This window comes from Dama dama, chromosome 19, assembly GCF_033118175.1.
Source record: "Dama dama isolate Ldn47 chromosome 19, ASM3311817v1, whole genome shotgun sequence".
Lineage (NCBI taxonomy): Eukaryota > Metazoa > Chordata > Mammalia > Artiodactyla > Cervidae > Dama > Dama dama.
Window position 1 is genome coordinate 95058868 of NC_083699.1, and position 23117 is coordinate 95081984.

General features: G+C 38.7%; 1 protein-coding gene across 4 annotated transcripts in view; it reads right to left on the reverse strand.

Annotated features, from left to right (window-relative positions):
- Positions 1–22521, reverse strand: part of PLSCR4 (phospholipid scramblase 4) — a 43407-nt gene extending 20886 nt beyond the window's left edge. The window contains exons 1-4 of one of the 4 annotated variants that reach the window (XM_061167812.1): positions 22393–22485; positions 3018–3080; positions 1780–1807; positions 1178–1285 (exon numbers count right to left, since the gene is read on the reverse strand). In XM_061167812.1, the coding sequence (XP_061023795.1) occupies positions 1178–1285; positions 1780–1786 (115 nt within the window). In that variant the 5' untranslated portion in view covers positions 1787–1807; positions 3018–3080; positions 22393–22485. Of the gene's footprint in view, positions 1–1177; positions 1286–1779; positions 1808–3017; positions 3081–13736; positions 14380–21985; positions 22105–22392 lie in introns of those variants that run through there. The other 3 variants (XM_061167811.1, XM_061167813.1, XM_061167814.1) reach the window with 3 other exon arrangements.
- Positions 22522–23117: the final 596 nt, after the last annotated feature.

A 23117-nucleotide genomic window follows, 5' to 3' on the forward strand; every position in this document is an offset into this window, starting at 1 on the left:
CTTGCTAATTTTTTGATACAGAAGGGAACAGACACTTTCCCAGATGCACAGAAGGTGATTTATAGCCAACACTTACTTCTTAGAAATGGTATAGTTTCTGTTCTAGTATAACCTAGGTACTTGGATATAGAGTGACTGGTGAATATAAGACAGATTATGTAGATAATTTGATAGCCACCAAAGTAAAATACAGTAAAGATACAGTGAAATTATGACCCAGGGTTGTCAAAAATTTGGATTTAGCAGGCATTAAGCAGTAATGAGCACACAGGGGCTGTATGCTCAGATTCACATAACACACATACACATGAGGGAAAGAGGAAAAGGAAGCCCTAACTTCAGAAAGCACCGCAAAGACAAAGGCTACCTGAGCTCCATGGATCGTATGTCTGGAGCCAAGAGAACACCCTTGCCAGTATTCTGTGGACACCGGGGTTTCTTCTGCTCTTCCACAGCCTAACACTTGTTTCTATCTCAAAACATATACTTAAATATATATTTAAAGAAACAGCACTACACTTTATCATTTTCTAAATCATTAAAATGTGTATGAATATAATCCTGATTAAAACTATTTCCTCAAAGACTATCTAATTTTTAAAAAGTTACCTACTGCCCACACACTTATGAGCATCCATTTTGCTGAGTCCCTGAATACAGTATGAGTTTTCAGACTTACAAAAATAGTTGCAGAACAACAAGCTCCTTAATCAGAACTTGAAGCCATTCGCCTCCACTATTCTGCACTTCTCCTGGCCTTTGTCCCATGAATGCCTCAGACCAGACCATCATGACCATGAGCTTCAGGACACAGTGTTCTTTCCTTTGATTGAGAAATTTCTCATTGTGCCAGTAAAGCTTGATTTCCTCAGTGCTTCCCTCCAATCCTCCATAGAAGCAGTTACTGCTTTCGTGCACTTACAACATTCATTTCATTCTTGAGCAAAAAGAATGCCATCAATGTTTGTGCAATTTCCTTCCTTAGTTGCCTATAAATCCTATGAAAACACGAATAGGATTCTAATTGACATCTAGTAAGCTACTTGGCCCTCTGTAGGCATTAAATATTTATTTACTGAATCATTCAATTAATTAATTAGTTAATTTTAAAAGCAATCTTAACTATGAGGATGGTTTTCTGGAGAGGGGAAAGATTCTTTCCGAATTTTTAACCTACCTGGTACAAAACTGGAACTGTACTCAGGAGGGGCACCAGGCCTTGGATCAGGTGACTTTATTTGATTCTCTGTTTCATCTGCAGGTTTCTTAGGGGTTGTGGGGAGATCTTAGGGGTGAGAAAGGTGGTGCGTGATTTACAATGGAAATGATAATATGATTACAGAATATATTCATTTTTTTCTGTTGGTATGCATCAATGAATATGACCAATATTAAATACACTCATTTCTTATAAAAAGCAACTCAGTATGTATATTAGATATCAACCTATCAATATATTTTTAACTATTACCTCTCTTTGCAGACTTACTTTCCCACCTGCATTTTTCCTTTACCTAATTTTCCCCCACATATAATCAGAAATTTTTTTCATTACCTATATGCCACTCTAAATCCCTTTTAATCCTTTTCTGTCAAAGATAAATAAGAATGTTCATATATATAAATGAATAAATAAATGTATATATGTATATATATTCTTCAAATATTAAACACAAATAAGTAACTTCAAAAGGAAATAGAATCCAATTTTTTAAGGAAAGGAATCACACAATTCACAATTAAAATACAGCATATTGAAATGCATTCACAAAAACTTACCTGACATTTTGAAGAATTCCAATTAAACCTGAAAACAAAACAAAACAAAAAACCTAATTTTTACCTTATATGTTTACATAGTTACTATTATTAATTAGTGACACAAGTAAGAAGTTCTGTGATTCTTTTAGTCTCTAGTTACCTTTCATTCATTCCTTCATTAATCCAACAAATATCTCCCCAGCACCTATTTTCTACGTGGTGTTGAAAATATAGCAGTACACCAGATGGGCACTCTGCTAGAAATTATATTCCAGTGGGGTGGAACATGTCAACAAATATTTAAGATTAAATTTAGATAGTACGGTTATGAAGAAAACAAAGTTAAAGTAAGGAAAACATGGATGGGGAGCTCCCCGAGGGTCAGGGAAAGCCTCTCTCAGGAGGTGACCTTTCAGCTAGCTGAACTATGGGGAAGAGGTCCAGAGAGACAAGAAAGTTAAATGAGAAGGCCCTGAGATAACAGCAAGCTTGTGATACTCAAGGGAGAGAAAGAGTTCAGGTGTGACAGGAATACAGGGAAAGAAGAGAACCAAGGCCAGAGGTGGAGATAGAGGTCTGATCATACCTAAAACTCATGGTAAAATGTTTGGAAACTGTTGTAACTGCAGTGGGGGAATCTTCAGGAGACTTTAATCAGTGGAGTGATGAGATCGATTTAAACTTTATCTTGAGGGTGCAGGAGTGGAAGCAGTGGAGTAGGGATGGCAGCAGTAATCCATGTGAGAACTGATGCTGGTTTAGACTGGACGTGACACAGAGAGGGTCAGATGTGGTCAGACGCATAAAAAGATTTGGGAGCAGAACCTACAGGAGTTGGTGATGGACTCAGTAAAGAGAGGAGTCAAGGATGAGTCTCACTTTCTAACCCAGGGTATATAAGTCGATGGTGATGCCAGTAACTCAACTAGAGAGGAAGATGGTGGGAAAATCGGGAACTGGGGAAGGTAGGAATCAAAAGTTTAAATCAAGACATGTTATGTTTAAGATGAGGCTAAAAGAAGACATGTTAAACATTTAAACAAAAACTATGTTAGAAAACATGAGAATAATTCAAAGAAGTAAAAATGTTGAGATGATATTTGAAACAAGAGGTGGGTTAGGAGAGAGATTCCATTAATTAAATCAAGGGGAAAAGATTATTATTAGAGAAAGGAATTTCAATATTTCAGGTTTCTTAGTTCTATGTGATGACAAATAAAGAGAGAACATCATCAAAAGCTATACTGAATGCTTACCAAATGTCAGGAAAAGGCAGAGGACTTTTCATGTATTGTCTCCAATTTGCAGAGCAAAGGAAACTATAAACAAAATGAAAGGACAACCCACAAAATGGGAGAAAATATTTGCAAACAATGTAACCAATAAGAGCTTAATCTTCAAAATTTACAAATAGCTTGTGCAGCTCAATATTGAAAAAACAAACAACCCCGTCAAAAGTTGGGCAGAAGATGTAAACAGCCTTTCTCCACAGAAGACATACAAATGGCCAACAGGCACATGAAAAGATGCTCAACATCTCTAATTATTAGAGAAATGCAAATCAAAACTACAATGAGGTCTCACCTCACACCAGTCAGAATGGCCATCATCAAAAAATCAACAAACTACAAATGCTGAAGAGGATGTATAGAAAAGGGAGCCCTCCAACGCTGTTGGTGGATATGTAAATTGGTGCAGCCATTATAGAGAAAAGTCTAGAGGTTCCTTAAAAAACTAAAAATAGGGCTACTATATGATCCAGCAATTCCACTCCTAAGCATATAGCTGGAGAAAAACATGCTACCAAGAGATACATGCACCCCAATGTTAACTGTAGCACTGTTTACAATAGCCAAGACATGGAAGAAGCCTAAATGTCTATCAGCAGAGGAATGGATAAAGAAGATGTGGTGTATATATACACACAATGGAGTATTATTCAGTCATTAAAAAGAATGACATAATGCCCTTTGCAGCAACACAAAGGCAGATCTGGAGATTATCATACTAAATGAAGTAAGTCAAGCAGAGAAAGACAAATATTACATGATATCACTTTTATGTCAACTCTAAAAATATGATATAACAAACACGTACAAAACAGAGCTACAGACTTAGACAACAAACTTATGGTAACCAGAGGGGAAAGCCTGGGGGAGGAATAGACTGGGCATTTGGGATTGACATGTACACACTGCTATATTTAAAATAGCTAATCAACAAAGACCTACTGTTGGGTAGGCACAGAGAACTCTGTTTTTTCTGTAGTATCATAAATGAGAAAAGAATTTGAAAAAGAATAGATACAGGTACATGTGTAACTAAATCACTCTGCTCTACAGCTGAAACTAACACAACATTGCTGATCAACTATACTCCAATATATAAGAAAAACTGAAAACAAAAAATAAATAAAACAGTATAATAGTGGAAGAAACAAACAAAAACCATCTAATACATAAGTGGAAAATGTTGCTAAACTTAAGTACTTTGAAGTACTTTCCATGTTCTTTCCAATGAATCATCTTGCTTATCAGAGTACAGAATGTGGTCATTTGTGTTGTTCAAGTAGAGCAGAAAAGTTACCGATACAGAATAGATATGTCAAAGAAGCACTGGAACACTATATGAGTGAGTAGTCAATATGGATACTGAGTTGACCCAGTGAATGTCACCACTGCATAAGCCAGTATGCAGATTCTAGGCTCTTGCCAAGCCTGGCCCACCAGTCTTGGCCCAGTTCCTCTCCTTCTCTGGAGCTGGAGTTAATTGTGTCTTAAAAGTAAAAGTGAAAGTGTTAGTCACTCAGTAGTGTCTGTCTCTTGATGACCTCACGGACTGTAGTTGGCCAGGCTCTTCTGTCCATGGAATTCTCCAGGCATGAATACTGGAGTGGGCAGCCATTCCCTTCCCCAGAGGATCTTCCCAAACCAGGGACTGAACCCATGTCTCCTGCATTGCAGGTGGATCCTTTACTGTCTGAGCCACTAGGGAAGCCATGAAACTAAAGATGTTTGCTCCTTGGAAGAAAAGCTATGACAAACCTAGACACAGTACTAAAAAGCAGAGACATCACTTTGCCGACAAGGGTCCATATAGTCAAAGCTATGATTTTTCCAGTAGTCACATACGGATGTGAGAGTTGAACCATAAAGAAGGGTGAGTGCTAAAGAATTGATGCTTTTGAAATGTGGCACTGGAGAAGAGTCTTCAGAATCCCTTGGAGTGCAAGGAGAGATAAAACCAGTCAATCCTAAAGGCTATCAACACTGAATATTCATTGGAAGGGCTGAAGCTGAAGTTTCAATACTTTAGACCCCTGATGAGAAGAGTCAACTCATTGGAAAAGACTATGATGCTGGGAAACATTGACGGCAGGAGGAGAATGGGGCAACAGAGGACGAGATGGTTGGATTGCATCACTGACTCAATGGACGTGAATCTGAGCAAAGTCCAGGATATAGTGAAGGTCAGGGAAGCCTGGCGTGCTGCAGTCCATGGGGTCACAAAGAGTTGGACAAGAGTTAGTGACTGAACAACAACAAAAGTAAAAACTTTCCTGGTACACACTGCAAACACAGACTCAACTACAGGCCAATCAAGAATTCTAGGAACTGGTCCTATTCCTTTAATGATGGTAATATCTGGTGTTTAGGAAAATGCCCATACCTTTCTAGAACCTTAAATTCTGGACATTCCTAGGATTGTACCCTCAAGTGACTGCACAAGTACACACAGGTATACATGAGAATGTTCTTGACATACTACATATCAAAAGAAACTGAAAACATTCCCAATTTCCATCAGTTGTACACTGGATAAATAAAATCTGGTATATTCACAAAGTATAACAGTATACGGTAGAGAAAACAAAGTCAGTTATACTCATCGTGTGTGCGTGCACGCTCAGCCACTAAGTCATGTCCAGCTGTTTTCAACCCCTTTAACTGTAGCCCACCAGGCTCCTCTGTCCATGAGATTTTCCAGGCGAAAATACTGGACTGGATTGCCATTTCCTCCTCCAGGGGATTTTCCTGACCCAGGGATCTAACTTGCATCTCCTGCATTGACAGGTGGACTCTTTACAACTGAGCCAACTGGGAAGTCCTGCCATACCCATCAATACTGATATATCTCAAAATTACAGCACAAAAAAAACAAAATAGGAGAACACATATGAATCCATTTAAGAATACTCAAAAGCAGGAAAATGAAACAAAAACTTTTTTCTGATACATGTATGGGAGAAAACTTAAGAAAAGTTAGGGAATTATTAACACAAAGTTCAGGAAAATGGTTACATGTGGAGGAGAAGTGATGTAGGCCAAGTGTTCAGCTCTGATCCTCAAGGGGCCTGAACTTCCTGCTAATGTTCTAGTTCTAACAGGGTGGTATGAACAGGGGTGATGGGTTACAACTAGTTTTAAAAGAGTATATGTATGTTTAAATTTGCATATTTGTATGTATGACATTATTCACAATAAAAAGGGCTTCTTTTTTATTGTGACGAACCATGTGACAGGTATATGTTGAGTGTAAGTTTCTAACTAAACGTACGTTGTTCCTTTCTATATTAAGCCTGGGGATTGCTGTCAAAGATATGTGACAGAAAGTAACTAGAACAGATTATTGAGTGCCTTAGTGAAAAGGGGCTAAATTATCTAGATATCTATCCAACTGCCTATTCATCCATCCATCCATCCGTCTATAGTGACAAACAGTGCATAGCATAGTACAAAATGACAAATGTTAACAACTGCTAGAGCTAAGTGAAGATAGAAATTTGAATAATTTTATTACAAAAAGAACTTAGAGGATGGAAATTCCCTGGTGGTCCAGTGGTTAGGACTTCATGCTTTCATGGCCAAGCATGTGGACAGGGAAGGAAGATCCCATAAGCGGAGTGGTACAGCCAAAATAAACAAAATAAAAACATCTTTGTGAAAAAAAAAAAAAAAAAAACTCGAAGGAAATTATGCAATTCTGGACTCCAAAAGCAAGGTAGAACCTCTGGGGTGTGGGCCTGGAAAACTGTACTTTTAACGCAAGGCAAGGAGATCCAACCAGTCCATCCTAAAGGACATCAGTCCTGGGTGTTCATTGGAAGGACTGATGCTGAAGCTGAAACTCCAATACTTTGGCCACCTCATGAGAAGAGTTGACTCATTGGAAAAGACCCTGATGCTGGGAGGGATTGGGGGCAGGAGGAGAAGGACGACAGAGGATGAGATGGCTGGATGGCGTTACCGACTTGATGGACATGAGTTTGAGTAAACTCCGGGAGTTGGTGATGGACAGGGAGGCCTAGTATGCTGCAATTCATGGCGTCACAAAGAGTCGGACACGACTGAACGACTGAACTGAACTGAATTGAGCACAAGGCAGGCGAAACCTCTAACCAGGCATGTTCGGGTTGTTACAGTGTAAAGAAAAATAACAGTTCTCAACCACACCAGGCAGAAATTAGCATTCAAATGTGATTTGAGTGATTGAAAAAGAGCTTGAAAAAATGAACAAATTTTGAAAAAATTTTAAATCTATAAAAATGTTTTTTAAAGTAATGGATATCAATGAATTTAAAGTAAAGTACACCTACACATTGCCTCGCAAGCTGCAGGTACTCATGGAATTCACCTCTTCCCTTCTTTGAGCCACTGGTTTCTTTTTTCACCACTCTAAATTCTCTCCCCTTTCATGTAAACTTTACAATATGGTTTTTATCAAGAATGTTCTATAAAGCAGGATAATGTTCAACTGGTACAATCACGAATGTTGCTAACTTAATCTTCTCTTAAGATTCATTGAATTGTTTCAGATTTCTCACTCAGCAAGGCGAAAAAGTGCCAGAAGTTGAAGAAAGGCTGACTTTTGGCTTTCTATCAAGTGGAAATCAGAAAACTGAGCTGTGTCTCCGTAATAGGCTAGCATTACACGGTCCACAGATCTCTTAATTGTAGAGGCCTTGGCATTTTCAAGGCTGAGGTTACTTACAGGTTAATTGAAGCCAAGTGAAATGTAATTAAGAGGAAAAAGAGACATGGACATAGTAGGATGAGGTTGGGGAAGCTGGTTTGCGGCTGTGAAGGCAGCGCTGATATCTTAAATGGCATCTCCCAGCAAGGAGCATTTTCCTGAATACTGCTTGCTGTAACAAACACTGCAGCTGTTTTATATGCTCACTCTGCAATTTGACCTTTGTAAACAGTGACACACTGGCAAAGTTCAATAAAACCACAAGCCCTACAGCCATACCAGCGATGTCTGAAACGTCAATCACAAAACTAAAAAATGAGCAGCAGCTCTTCACAGTTGAATATTTACCAGAATGGCTTCCCAGGTGGCACAGGGATAAAGAATCCACCTGCCAAATGCAAGACACGCGGGTTTGATCCCTGGGGCGGGAAGATCCCTTGGAAGAGGAAATGGCAACCCACTCCAGTATTCTTGCCTGGAAAATCCCATGGACGGAGGAGCCTGGTAGGCTGCAGTCCACGGGGTCGCTAAGAGTTGGACACGACTGAGGGACTTCACTTTCACTTTTCACTTTCATGCATTGGAGAAGGACATGGCAACCCACTTCAGTGCTCTCGCCTGGAGAATCCCAGGGACGGGGGAGCCTGGCGGGCCGCCGTCTGTGGGGTTGCACAGAGTCGGACACGACTGACGCGACTTGGCAGCAGCAGCAGCAGTCCTAATCTCTTGGCAAGAGAGACTCTGGGCACGTGAGAATCGTGCAGTTCTTTAGGCACCAGGCTTGGAAACCTGCATATGAAATCTAAAACCTTGGGCTCTGCCTGCCTCCAGTGCCTTCCACTGTGAGAAGAGAGAAAAGGAAGCAAGAGGTCCCTGTCTATACAATTTCTGAGTAGTCTGAAATTTCTGTCTATTCAGTTTCTGAGTAGCAGCAGGAAATACAGCTGGTTCTTGCAAAGTCCTAGTCCATCTATCACAGTCCCTTTGTTGTTGTTTAGTCACGCAGTCGTGTCTAACTCTGATCTCATGGACTGTAACCTGTCAGGCTCCTCTGCGCATGGGATTTCCCAGGCAAGAAGACTGGAGTGTGTTGCCATTTCCTTCTCTAAGGGATCGTCCCTACCCAGGTATCGAACCTGCATCCCCTGCATAGGCAGGTGGGTTCTTTACCACTAAGCTACCTAGGAAGCCACCACAGTCCCCTAGTTGGGTTTAATATATAACCTCTAGGGGGTGATATCCTTTGCACACAGATAGGATACTTGGAGGAGGGTAGCTGGTAAACTGTGTATGCCAGCACACTTCACACAGTATGGACAGTGGTTCAGACAAATCAATCCCAGACAGACAGATAGCTCTGTGACCTTGAGTGACCTTTCTGTTCCTCAGTCCTGTGTGTCATAGAAATGATGACAGTTGGATCCACCTTACAAACTGTTGTGAAGACTGACCAAGGTTACATTCGGGTAGCATTTAACACAGTGCCTGGCACAGAGCAAATCCTGGACAAGTATGCACTTCACTAGGTAAAATTAACTAACTGGTAAAGAGACCAAGAATATATGTCTGTATTAAAATGTAGTTTAAAAAATGCTGTCTGTCATTCAGTCATTTATCATGGATTACTCAGCATCCATGTGTAAGACTTTATCCTGGGTTTTAGGCTGACACCAAAAATTCCCATCTCCTACCATCAGAGATTAGGGTTTTAAGATAGGCTGGAAACTGGAACCCTCATCTCCTTGAGCAACAGAATACAAACTATAAGGGACTGAAAATAACTACAGGCCTGCAGAGTGGGGCAGTTAGGAACAGTAAGATACAAAAAGACCACAAACCACTTCTGAAGTGGCTAGAGCAGAAGAGCACTGTGCATGGTCACTGCACACTGCACCATGGAAGGGGTGGGCACGCCACCCAAGCTGTGCCTCCTCTCCACCCACCGATCCGCCCCCGTCCTCAGCCCATTCAGGAAAGCAGCCTGCCCCCTCCTTGGGGAACTAGCAAGGCCACCTGCATTTTGTTCTCGCTCCACGTGCTGCAGCATGAACCCCAATGAAACCTTGCCTGAACTTCCTGTCTATTACCAACTTGTTAAACAATTTATTAAACGATTTGTTATCAATTTATTAAACAGTCCAAGAGGTTAACTGGGTCGGTCAGTAGCTGTTTTACCGGATGTGATTTCATGAGCATTGCTTGTAAGGAGTTTCAAATTGGAAAGAACTAGGAGAAAGAAAGTGGAGATACTGCTGGAGAGCTTTTTTGTATTTGCCACTAAAATAATGACAAATGAGTAAAGCACAGCTTAAGTGTCTGCAGGATTTGCTTCTAGTTTAGGGCAGTGACATTAATTATGTTATTAAGATAAATGGATTTATTTAGTAATACACTTTTAAAAGAGCAGAAAGTTAAAACTATATTAAAGATATCACATCTTTGTCACTTATTTCAGAAATACTGTGGATATTTATTTAATATAATATTTATATAATATTTAATGTTTATATTAATTATATTTATATATTTGTCTATAATGTTATTATAATTATATATAATGTTTATATTAAATTATATAAATTTAATATTTAAATGTTAGGTACCAATGACTGTAACTTAATTTGTTCAAACTATTCCATGTTTATTGTTTAGACTTTTTTGATATTATGATCAATGCTATAAAATTTCTATTTACATAAATATTTGTACATTATCTCTGCCCATTCCCTAACACTAAAACAATGTAAGAAGGATTCATGTTCTATAGGTGAAGGTTTTTTTAGTTTAGGGAATATTTTGTTATTTTCTAACAAGTATTCTTCAGTTTAAACATAAATCATATCTAAGGGACCATCTCAATATTAAATACTATCTTCCTTTAAACTTTGCCCATATACTATGGAAAATTTTCTTTTGTATTACCATCCCAGTGAATAGAATTCTTAATTCCTTGAATATTAAAAATAATAATGTGCTCCTCTGAAAGAGAAAGTTTAACTGATATGATGGCTTAATAGATTTTAAAGAACCACTAATGCAAAAGTATTACAAAATAGTAGGTACTCAGAAACTTTTCATTTCAGTTCAGTTCAGTCGCTCAGTCGTGTCCGACTCTTTGTGACCCCATGAATCGCAGCACGCCAGGCCTCCCTGTCCATCACAAACTCCCGGAGTTTACTCAAACACGTGTCCATTGATTTGGTGATGCCATCCAGCCATCTCATCCTCTGTTGTCCCCTTCTCTTCCTGCCCCAATCCCTCCCAGCATCAGGGTCTTTTCCAACGAGTCAATTCTTCACATGAGGTGGCCAAAGTACTAGAGTTTCAGCTTCAGCATCAGTCCTTCCAATGAACACCCAGGACTGATGTCCTTTAGGATGGACTGGTTGGATCTCCTTGCACTCCAAGAGATTAAGAGTCTTCTCCAACATCACAGTTCAAAAGCATCAATTCTTCAGCAGTCAGCTTTCTTTGCAGTCCAACTCTCACATCTATACATGACCACTGGAAAAACCATAGCCTTGACTAGATGGACCTTTGTTAGCCAAGTAATGTCTCTGCTTTTTAATATGCTGTCTAGGTTGGTCATAACTTTCCTTCCAAGGAGTAAGCATCTTTTAATTTCATGGACGCAATCACCATCTGCAGTGATTTTGGAGCCCCCAAAAATAAAGTCTGACACTGTTTCCACTGTTTCCCTATCTATTTGCCATGAAGTGATGGGACCAGATGCCATGATCTTAGTTTTCTGAATGTTTAACTTATATTCAAAAGAATTGTTGATGCTTCCTTTTATTAGTGACCCTTTAAATATCTATTGCTCCTGAGCCACTGGGGAAGACCCCACATCATATTAAACTTGTTAATTTATTCAAACAAAGCAAAATAAAGACAAGTGTAAATTTGATGGCTGCCTAGTGAAACAGCCCCCACATTGGAGGTTTAAAAGCAAAAGATGCATTGTCTCTGATTTAGCTTGCCTGTGGATTCTGGATTGAATATTGTAATAGCTGGTTAACTACTTTTTTGAAAGAAAGAAAATCTAAACACACATGTTTAGGGGTAGCTTCCTTGAAATCACTGCTGAAAACAAACTAGTTCAAGTCATATTTGACAGAGGCATCCAGAAATATGGCCTCTGATCCACCCCAAATTGTATACATTTATGGTTTAACTAGATTCTTGCAGTAAATTCATTAGATGTATTATGTGTTCTTTTGCTTTCTCTTTTTTTTACATTTCTTAACTTTATATTGATGGATGAAAAGGACTGGAGGCCCAAAAACTGATTATTATTTTTGTAGCCAATATATCAAATCAGATCACCCATTATTGTTGATCCCTTTCTATCTTTAACTTGTATTCAAAAAAATAATTTAAAAACATCTTCATCGGAAGTTTACAAATATTATTTTCATAGAAAGCTTTATAGAAGAGATACTAAAATAGAGGTGAAAACTTGAGGCACAGAGAAGTTATTAAAAAGGCTCTTCAGGCTTCCCTGGGGGCTTGGTGGTAAAGAACCCACCTGCCGATCCAGGAGACACGAGTTCAATCCCAGGTCCAGGAAGATCCGACATGCCACAGAGCAACTAAGCGCATGTGATACAACTTCTGAGCCTGTGCTCTAGAGCCCAGGAGGCAAAACTACAGAGCCTGCATGCTGCAACTACTGAAGCCGGAGAGCCCTAGAGCTCATGGGCCCGTGTTCCAAAACTGAAGTCAGTACAACGAAAAGCCCATGGACCATAGCAAGAGTAGTCCCACTCCCTGAAACTAAAGAAGAGCCACAAAGCAACGAAGACCCAGCACAGCCAAAAATTAATAAACAAACTTTTTTTTCTTTTAAAGGGGTACTCTCCAAGGCCTTTCACTTTCTTTCTTTGTGTCTTCCCTGGTGGCTCAGTCTGTAAAGAGTCTGCCTCCAACTCCCGCGACCTGGGTTCCATGCCTGGGTCGGGAAGATCCCCTGGAGAGAAAATGGCAACCCACTCCAGTATTCTCGCCTGGAGAGTTCCATGGACAGAGGAGTCTGGTAGGCTACAGTCCATGGGGTCACAAAGAGTTGGACACAATTGAGTGACTAACACTTTCACTTTTCTCCAACACTGTATAGTTACTAAGAGGTTCAGGCAGAATCAGACTGGCGATCCAGTTCCCCTGAGGCTAGACCATGTTACTATTTTGCCCGAGCTTTTCTTTTACCCAGTGCAGCTGCCTGCCTTTTCTGCACACCAAAACTCCTCAATATTTATTTTTGAGGTGGGACAGAGCTGAAAGTAGAACAATACCGCTGACTCTGAACAACGAGGACTCAAGGTGCTGACCCTCAGCAGTCCAAAATCCACCTATAACTTTCTGGTTCATCCTTTTGTCCCTGGTTCACTTTCGTCCTCAGATTCAATTAACTTCCAATCATGCAGTTCTATAGTCCTTATTTAGTGAAAAAATTCTGCGTGTAAGTGGATCCTCGCTGTTCACACCTGTGTTGTTTAAGGGTCAACTGTATGTACCATTCGATGAGCTTTTTGTTTCTGTGAGGCACAGCATTCTGGTGACAGACAATAAAATCATAAAGCAGAAACAACTAATTCAGATATGCTACTCTTCTGAATATAAAATTCATTTTAATTGGGTGGGTCTGGCTTTTGAAATGTTTTTACAGTAATGGTGATACATTTATATTAATCTATCCCTTTTGGCTCAGCAAAAGTTTTGTGGATTATAGAAACTAATTCATATGTAACGTTACCATGGATAATAAAAATGTTTGCTGTAAATTTTAAACTGAGTCAGTTTATGTACTTTAGTAAATGGAATGAGGTAGGTGAAGAATTCATTTTACAAAAAAATTCTGCAGCAAGATTTCTTGCCATATAAATAGAGCTCAGGAAGAAGATGAGCTTCCCAGCTGGTGCAGGGGTAAAGAATCCGCTTCCCAAGCTGGAGATGCAGGTTCCATTCCTGGGTTGGGAATATTCCCTGGAGAAAGGAATCGCTACCTGCTCCAGTATTCTGCCAGGGAAATCCCATGGATAGAGGAGCCTGGCGAGCTACAGTCCATGGTGTCAAAAGGAGTCGAACACAACTGAGCAAAGACAGATTCTGGATCATGAAGGACTACAGGACATATGCACTTTACACACCAGTTTCTCTGGAAAAAAAAAAAAAAAGGAGGGGTTGCATATTCTAAAATTTCCTTTCTTTAAAAGCTTTTTGATTGTTAGTTGACTCACATGGAGATAGTTCCCCTAAATTTTTAAATTTTTGTCACTTTTGTATTGTCTATAGTATTATATTTTTGTGCTCATCATAAAAATTACAAATGTAATTCTCTTGACCACATACTATTTCTACAACTTCGTATGTAGTGATAACTACATTAAATTATTTATATAAACTAAATATGTATTTTATATACCAAACACATGACATATAAACTGTTTACCTGTTATACACATATTTATATATGTAAATATGTTCTCCAGGGAAGCCTAGGTAAACAAGTCATATTTCTAAATTCTCAAGCAGATAACTGTTTTTACACTTCAGTTTAAAAATACCTTGTATGTGTGCTTAAGTCGCTCAGTCATGTCTGACTCTTTGCAACCCCATGGACTGTAGCCTGCTGGGCTCCTTTGTCCATGGGGATTCTCCAGGCAAGATGACTGGGGTGGGTAGCCATTCCCTTTTCCAGGGGATCTTCCCAACCCAGGGATTGAACCCAGGCCTCCTGCATTGCAGGTGGAGTCTTTTACTGACTGAGCCAGCAGGGAAGCAAAAATATCTTGAATGAGGCCAAATAGAAAATCGGATTTTTAAGTGAAAAATTTTAATATTTTTTAGAGAACATTTAAAGCAATTTTTAAGCAGTAATATACTATTGAGAGCTAATTAATTCCCCAACTGAACTGATACAATACAATATACATAAAATAGTATCATTGGGTCTCAGTTTTAGATAACAACTACTAATTATCTATGAGATTTTAGGAACTTTGCATACATTGCTTGAGATGGCTTGTAATTTTCATTACATAGGTAAGGAAACAGAAGCCCATGAGTTTAAATAATCTAATTAAGGTCACAGTTCTATAAACTGGGCAAGGGGTTGTTCAAAACCATCATCAGAGGCCAGGTTAGTATTCTAAATGGACTGAAAATTACTTTCTGCAACTCACTGCTCTCTCTAGCTCTCCCCACTACGATTACTGTACCCTCCTTTTACCCTCTAAAATGAAAACAGGCTCCTCTACTGAGCTCCCTTTCAACTTCCCTTTTGTAAGGTTTTTGAAGTATGTGTATAATTAGGAGAGAAATGGTCCATGAATCCAGAGGAAAAAAATTCTTCAGAGGTCACATGTTCCAGTTTTGGGTCAGATTCAGTAAACATATACCACCGAACGCACTTAATCTAGACAAAATGATTGGGCGTTCAAGGGTCCTGAAAATTAAACAGTAGCAAGAGCTTGGGTGAAGAAGAGCATAATGGGAAACGCTCTCCAACCAGAATCAGTTTCCTAATTTTTCTCTGGTATTCCTGATGTAACACTATTTTAATGCAGCCTGACACACAGTAGCAGTTGCCAAGTGGACAGAGTCCAGAGAATTCTTGCCGTCTTGGCTAAAGCAGAGGGAAAGAGGAATCCCCATAGCTCAGTAAGAGTTGCAGAATGCCCCAATATTTTCTCATTTTCTCTGTTCCCTCATGTTGGGGGTGAAGATTCAATTTTTAAGTAAAGGAATTAAATATCATTTCTACTGTGCATATTTAATTATTCAAGTACAGAAACATATATTTATGTACCTATTATAAAGAACTAAGAAAATGATGCCCTGAAACAGGGACATGATCAACCGTGCAGGTGTTTTACTTCTTTTCCACTGGGAAAACTTCTTCCAACACCTTTATAAGTACATAAATTTCCAACATTAAAATAACTCAAAAACAACTGAGACATTAAATTTGAAATTAAAATTAACACCTCCTGTAGACAAACTTAAAGAGGATATCTTGTATAGATTTTTAAATTGGATCAAGTTGTTAAAGATATTTTTAAATGAATAAATATTTTTAGATTATGACAATAAATCAAGTGTCTTTTTAAAAATTTTTGTTACAATACTATTCAAGGGTACTTAGCAGAAGTTTTCAAAAGGATTAAGAGGCTATGCAATGCTTCTACAAGGATTTTCCAAACATATTAACTCATCATTTGATGTTACTACTTTCAAAATGAATGTAGATATATCTTTGTCTTAAACACTCCACTCTTATCAAAAATATTTCAGAAAGTCAAATTTGCTACATATATTATCCAAATAATATGACTCCGTTTGTTCTCATGAGTGCAAAATTACAAAACTTTCATCATGTTGAAATTGAAGAAAAACTGTGCAAATATTTCATAGAACTTGTGACGTACAGAACACACCCAGACAAGAATGTAAGCATACCTGTATAATTAATTTCCAAAGTTTCTTCTTGCACAAAAGTCCTGCACCTCAGCAATCACATATGATGATTTTCAAGGATGAGGTGGATAATTACATAAAAGAAGTTTGGAACTGTTCCAAATATGACTTAGGATGAGCTGATGCTGTTGGTTCACTCTGAGAATCACTAATTTTAGAAGACTTTTTCACAAAGCTTATGAGGTTTGAAACCATTTTCCAAGTGGTTTTTACATATCCTTCACTGCCCCCTCTCCCACTGACACCCTCAAATTTGACCCCCTCAAATTCAGATCTATATGTGTCTATCCCTCACTCAAAAAATACCCCTCTTCTAAAAGAATTATTACCTTAATAAATTCGATTAAAACTTCAATTTACTAATACAATACCTATTTTTTCCCCTCAAACTTCATTTGTAAACCCAAGTAAATTTCCTCTAAAGGTAAAGAGAAATCCAAAATATTGTTGTAGGATTTTAAGTGATACATTCTCATTCTCACAAAAGTAGTACAGAATGAAACAGTAGTAATTCTAAACTACATAAATATCTAGCACAATAGCTAAGAAGACACATTATACTGAAACATTATAAAGTCACATTTCTTTAAAAAATATGGTCAGAAATAATTTGCAAAATAATCAAAATGCTTATAATAATCTGCATAATTATAACATGGATAGCTTTGTCTTAAAAATGTATTAAAGATCTAGAGACACTAAAATACAAATCATATTTCCTTTACAATTTTTTTCTATAAGAAATGTATAACAGAATTTACAATCTGAAACGAAAACAAATAAAGAGAAACAGAACTGACAATCTACTCTCCTAAAGTGATTTTAACTAAAAAGAACTCAGGTTCACCAAAGATGAAAAGTTTACACACACTTTCAAGCACAATACTCTTTATAGATTTGAAACCAAAGTCTTGGCTCCTGTGGTGTACTGCGGTGATTAGTTTTATAAGTGTCTTGATTACAAGGGGACTGGATAGTTGAGTGGGTTCAGTATGAATAAAGTCCAGTGATTGTGAACAATTCAGTCATTCTTATTTCACGCTTGCGCAACTTAATAGGTTGCTGTTACATGCACCGGAATGAAGAAACTATCTTACTCAAAAAGCAATTACAGAGGCCTGCACTAACAAGATAAACTTAGGTCTGTTATCTTGGAATAAAACACACAATTTAAGTGTCCCAGAGATACATGGAATCTAGAACATGGGATAAATATTTAATTATATATTTGCATGAAATCAGTCATACAATAGTAAACAGTTATTTTCATTATGAATAAATGAAAATGTTGGCAAAATCTGATCAATGTATATTGTTTTTATATTTTATACATTTTTATTATTTTAGTCTCATCATGGTTCCTTCCAAACAAAAGTCTATGACAGGATATTTCCTTCATTTTAGGAAGAAGTTGGTTATGTGGCTTTATTTTAAAACAAAAGAATTTGATTAAACAGGAGCAAACTGATAGTCACAGTTGATACGTAACTTTTACCAAACAGTTTAACTTTTTAAAAGAGAATATCAAGCTTCTTTATTTTAATTTTCAGAGGGGCATGTTACTCTGTTACTTGGAGTATAAGAAATAGCAGAAGAGTAACATAATCATGATGTTTTAGGAAACATGACCATGCCAATCATGATATCTGAAAGATTACCAGAAAATATATTATTTCGTCATTTTTTGGTTAGTCTTCTAGTGTCAAAAACTGTAATAAGACAGGAAGTACGATAAAATCATACTAAGAAATCTTACACGTACAAAAATAGCCATTTAAAAATATTATCAGCAAAAGTACATATACTCTTATCACAAAAAGGATCCCTCCTACCTATACTCTACTTCTCTTTGCATTTTGTGTCTTCCAAGAGGTTTTCTAAGCAAACACAAATGTGTGTGTGTGTGTGGTCGCTCCATTGTGTCCAAATCTTTGAGACTCCATAGACTGTAGCCTACCAGGCTCCTCTGTTCATGGGATTCTTCAGGCAAGAATGGAGTAGGTTGCCATTCTCTTGTCAAGGGGATCTTCCTGACCCAGGGATTGAACCTGAGTCTCCTGGCAGATTTTCTACCATCTGATAGCTTCTAATACAAATGGTAGTGTCATATATACTGGTTTTTATTTTACTTTTTCATTTATTAAAATATCTTGATGTTGATTATACTTCAGTTCATATAACCTTGTTTTTTTAATGACTACACCACAGTTCAACAGGCTATTTGATGAAAATTTAAACTGCTCCCAATTGTATGCCATTACAAACAATGCTGAAATAAATTTATATGTACTTCTCTGTGTATTTGTGTATTAAATCCTTGGACACACAATTGCCTGTATAAAGTTTTGAGCATTTCTATTTTAATATTACTATAAAACTCTTCTCTATGAATCTGAATCAGCTCACAAACCAGACCCAGACAAAATTGTGTTACATTCCTAACACTATGTTTTATCAAAAGTTTTGTCACTGCAAACTGAAAGGTGAAATATTTCAGGTTTATTTTCCATATCTTGAGCAGTTTTTATTATATGCTTAAAAGTCACTTTCAGTTACATTTCTGTGAACTGCCTGTTTATCATGTGCCCATTGTACTGTTTGCTAGTTTTTATAAATTATTTTCATGTTATTTATCTGAATAATATTAAAACTTTAAAAACATTTTCTTGAATTTGTTATTAATTTTTACTACATTTTGGCCATACATTCTTTTGACTAAAAAGTCAAAAAGAATTAGACTACTACAAAAATGTAGTCTAATTTTAAATACTTTCCTTTTTAAAGGACAGTGTCTCTCTCTTCCTGAAGAATGAGTACTATAAAAGTGATTTTAGGACAATGCTACTTTAATATAAAAGGTATGAAAATTACAATGTTTTCTGTTTATAAAAACATAAACAGGCTGTGAAATCGCTCAGGCAAAACTTTTCAACTTTTCAATTGTGTGCCTATAGGAAATCATGGCAATCAATACTAAGGAACCAGACAAAGGAAGGGATTTTCAAAGAAAGAACCTGAAAGAGAACATTCAAAGAGAAAGCAAACTGAGCAAGCAAAACGCAAAGCTTTGTGATAGAAAATATATTTCTTCTACACTGAATGACAACTAACATATCCATCAAGATCCTTACTATTATTTTACTTTTCCTATTATAATAACATTACTTTTCATTTACAAACATGCATATATTACAGAACTATGTAACAGAACATGAATATACATAATAATACACTCACCCTCAGCGCTATCGCAGGTTCAATTCCAGACCATGATAAAGCACACATATATATAATAAACGTACAGATGTACACAAACATTTACACATACTGCGTTTCAACTTGTTTCTTTGTTTCTGTCTGCGTTACAATTTATAATATACTTTGGACATATTTTCACTTTAGAACACTTAGAACTAACAAATGTTTTAAACTATTATTATCCACTGTAGATGTACAATACATTATATAACCAAATTCCAATCAATGGTTACAAAACTATGTGCAAATTTTCTATTAAAAACAATCCTATTGTGACCACCTTTGACACACATATTTATTTATTTATTTATATATTTATTTGCACACTTAGGAGCATGATGAATTTCAGTAAGTGAATGAGTATTTGAAAATTTTGTTATCACCATAAAAAAGTTTCCACTAAGAGTATATTTCTCTCATTACATTATTAGAGAATTATCACACTTTCAAAATCTGCGAAACAGGCAAAGTCTATTTTACTTTGCATTTTCCTGATAGTTAACATGGCTGAGGGTCTTTCTACCACTTGTCATTTGTGTTTCTCTTACTTTGAATTGACACTCTTTATTCTCAGATGGTAAAGAATCTGCCTGCAATGTGGGAAACCTGTGTTCCATCACTGGATCGGGAAGATCCTCTGGAGAAGGGCATGGCAACCAAATCCAGTATTCTTGCCTGGAGAATTCCACGGACAGAGGAGCCTGGTAGGCTACAGTCAGTGGGGTTGCAAAGAGTCGGACACCACTGAGCAACACTTTCCATTCTCAAATTGGATTGTTTAATCCTCAGTCCTTAAACAGGGTTCTAGGCACATTAGAAAATTAGCTCTTCTTCTATTAACAATTGCCATTTGTATGTTTTTTTCTTTTTCTTGCAAATGTTAAGAATCGTGTCCCTACATGGGCTTTAGGTTTTTCTATCAGTCTCAAAAATGCTTTTCCACATGCCACACTCACAAATACTCATTCAGTTTTTCTGTTTCATATATTTAAGACTTACATTGTTTAAATCATCTACATTTCATTGGTATGTTAAAAGTGAGGCAAAGTTCAAGCTTTATTATTAGGTTACCCAAATAAATACCTAATTGTCCTATATGATCAATTAAATGTTATTTCTTCTCCATTCCCTGACTTTAAAAGTATTCTTATCAAATGTAAGCTTTCCTTTTACTCTTATATGTCTCTTCAGTTTCCTTGTTTGGTAGATCTATTCCCTATTCTACAGCCTTCAAGTCATTATGGCTTTATAATACCTTTTATAGTAAAAATCCCCATATATATATATATATATACACTTTCCTTTGAATTGAAATTTTCCTGGCATGTAGTTGTTTTTCCACTTGAGCTGAACAGCTGTTTTGAAATCAGCCTTCCCCCAAAAAAATTGGTTACGATGTTGTTTAATTTATACGTTCTTTCAGAGAAATTATATCTTTAGAACAATGTATTTTACTGTATTTTCAACCTATACATTCTCACATATAGCATATTTTCATCTATGTTTCTAGAGCTTTATGTCTCTTTATAAATACATTTTCCAAGTTATTTCATGCCAATTAAATGGCTTATTTTGTCTTAATCTATATTCTATTTTAGATATATAATATCCATTGAAAATTTAAAGTTGTGGTTAGATGCAATTAGACATTTCATTAAATTCCCTCTTTTTTATGAGATTTTAGGTTGTTTTCAAGGTACACAAATGCATTATGTGTAAAAAGGGCTAATTTTGTGTCTTCTTTTCTAATCAGAATGTTAATGTGTCCTCCTGCCTACCTCATTGGCCTACACACAACGTCACAGGATATGATGATGACTATTCTTGCTTTTCCAGGTTTCCTGGAAATGATGCTAGTGTTCCAAGTTTTCCCGTGACAGGTTTATTGAGACAGATAGATGGAGGTTATCCTTCTGCTAATGTAGTCACACCCAATAAAAAATATTAAAGCTTTACCCTTTTAAGAAGGTGGGAAAACCTTACTGCATAGTATCTTCATCTTTGTACTAGTTTGAATGGATACCTACTAAACATGCAACAAAAAAGTAAAAATTAAACTGTAGATCCTAAGAGAAGATAAGACCAGAAAAACAAATAAAAGGAAACTCTAAGTCTTGAAATATAAACGTTTTATTCTATAGAAACAAAGCAACTGCTCCCCGAAACTCCGCAAGCCCCCTCCCCCAGGTTTGAAGTGAAGTTGCTCAGTTGTCTGACTCTCTGCGACCCCACAGACGGCAGCCCACCAGGCTCCTCTGTCCCTGGGATTCTCCAGGCAAGAATACTGGAGTGGGTTGCCATTTCCTTTTCCAATGCATGCATGCATGCTAAGTCTCTTCAGTCGTGTCCGACTGCGTGTGACCCTATGGACAGCAGCCCACCAGGCTCCTCCATCCACAGGATTCTCTAGGCAAGAATACTGGAGTGGGTTGCCATTTCCTTCTCCACCAGTTTACCTGAATGTAAAAGTGATGGGTTCTGCCAGAAAAGCACGTCCAGAAGTGACTGCAAAACCTACCTGCGAGTCGACCTGACCCGGGTCCCCAGCGCTGTGCCGAGGGAGGGCCAGCCCGAGACCCCAGTGGAGCCCAGTACCGCGCAGAATACGCGGGAAAGGGGCGCAGCGAGTCGGCGCAACACAGCCGGTCTCCGGGGGCCGCTTCTGCGCAGGAGGGACGGTCTCCCCAGCAGAGCCTCTGTCCCAAGGCCACGGCCGCCGACTTCAGACCCGGGGGGGACACCGCTCCCCCCACCCCCAGCGCCGGAGACGGCTCCCTCTGGACGCCCCAAAACTTCGGGGACCTCCCGAGGATGCGGCGCGGAGCGCATCGAGCCCAGGACTGCGCGCGCCCTCGATTCCGCCGGCCTCGAACCTCTGTTCTCGGCTTCCGCGACCCAGCTCTCCGCCCGCCCGGTCCCACTCACCGCCCCGCCAGCTGTCCGCTCGGCATCCGGGGCGCCAGGCCCGGGGTCTGATTTTATCCGCGGAGGAAGACAAAGGGGCGGGGCGGCGAAAAACAAAGAAGGAAGCAAAGGATTTTGAAACGGAAACCCGAAGAGTCCCGCGGGGGAGGGGCGCGGGCCAGGGGCGGGGTCCCGGGCAGGGACCCTCCCCGGGGGCCTTCCCCTCCCCGCCCCGGCCCTGCGCTGGGAGCTCCGCGGTCCGGGTCGGCGGCTCCGGGAGGCGCGGCCGCGGCTCGGAGCCCGCTAGCAAGTGAAAACACCAGGCGCAGGCAATGAGGAAGAATTAGTTGTCACAGCTCTCCTCTGAGGTTCGGAAAGGGTTAAGAGCAAGTCGACGGCGGCCTGTAATCAGAGAGGCACTTTCTAGAACCAGTGAGGCAGGGCTTCCAGACAGAGATTTCAGAGTCCAGGACGGAAAAGAAAACACCAGTCTTTCCTAAGAGCCCTGTTAATTTGCATCTGTCCCACCCCACCCCCCCAGCCCTTTGGCTTGGAGACTTGGCTTTGGCGACGCAGTGCTGGCTGGAAACCCTGGGGCGCCGGGCCCAGGCATTTGTGTTCCTTTCCGCAGGGTTGGAGTAGGCCAGTTTGATGTTGGAGGGAGCGAGCAAGGGGTGCCAGGAGAGAGAGATGGAGGAGCTGAGTTGCCTGTGTTTTCTGAGAGAAAAATGGCATTTGTTAATTAC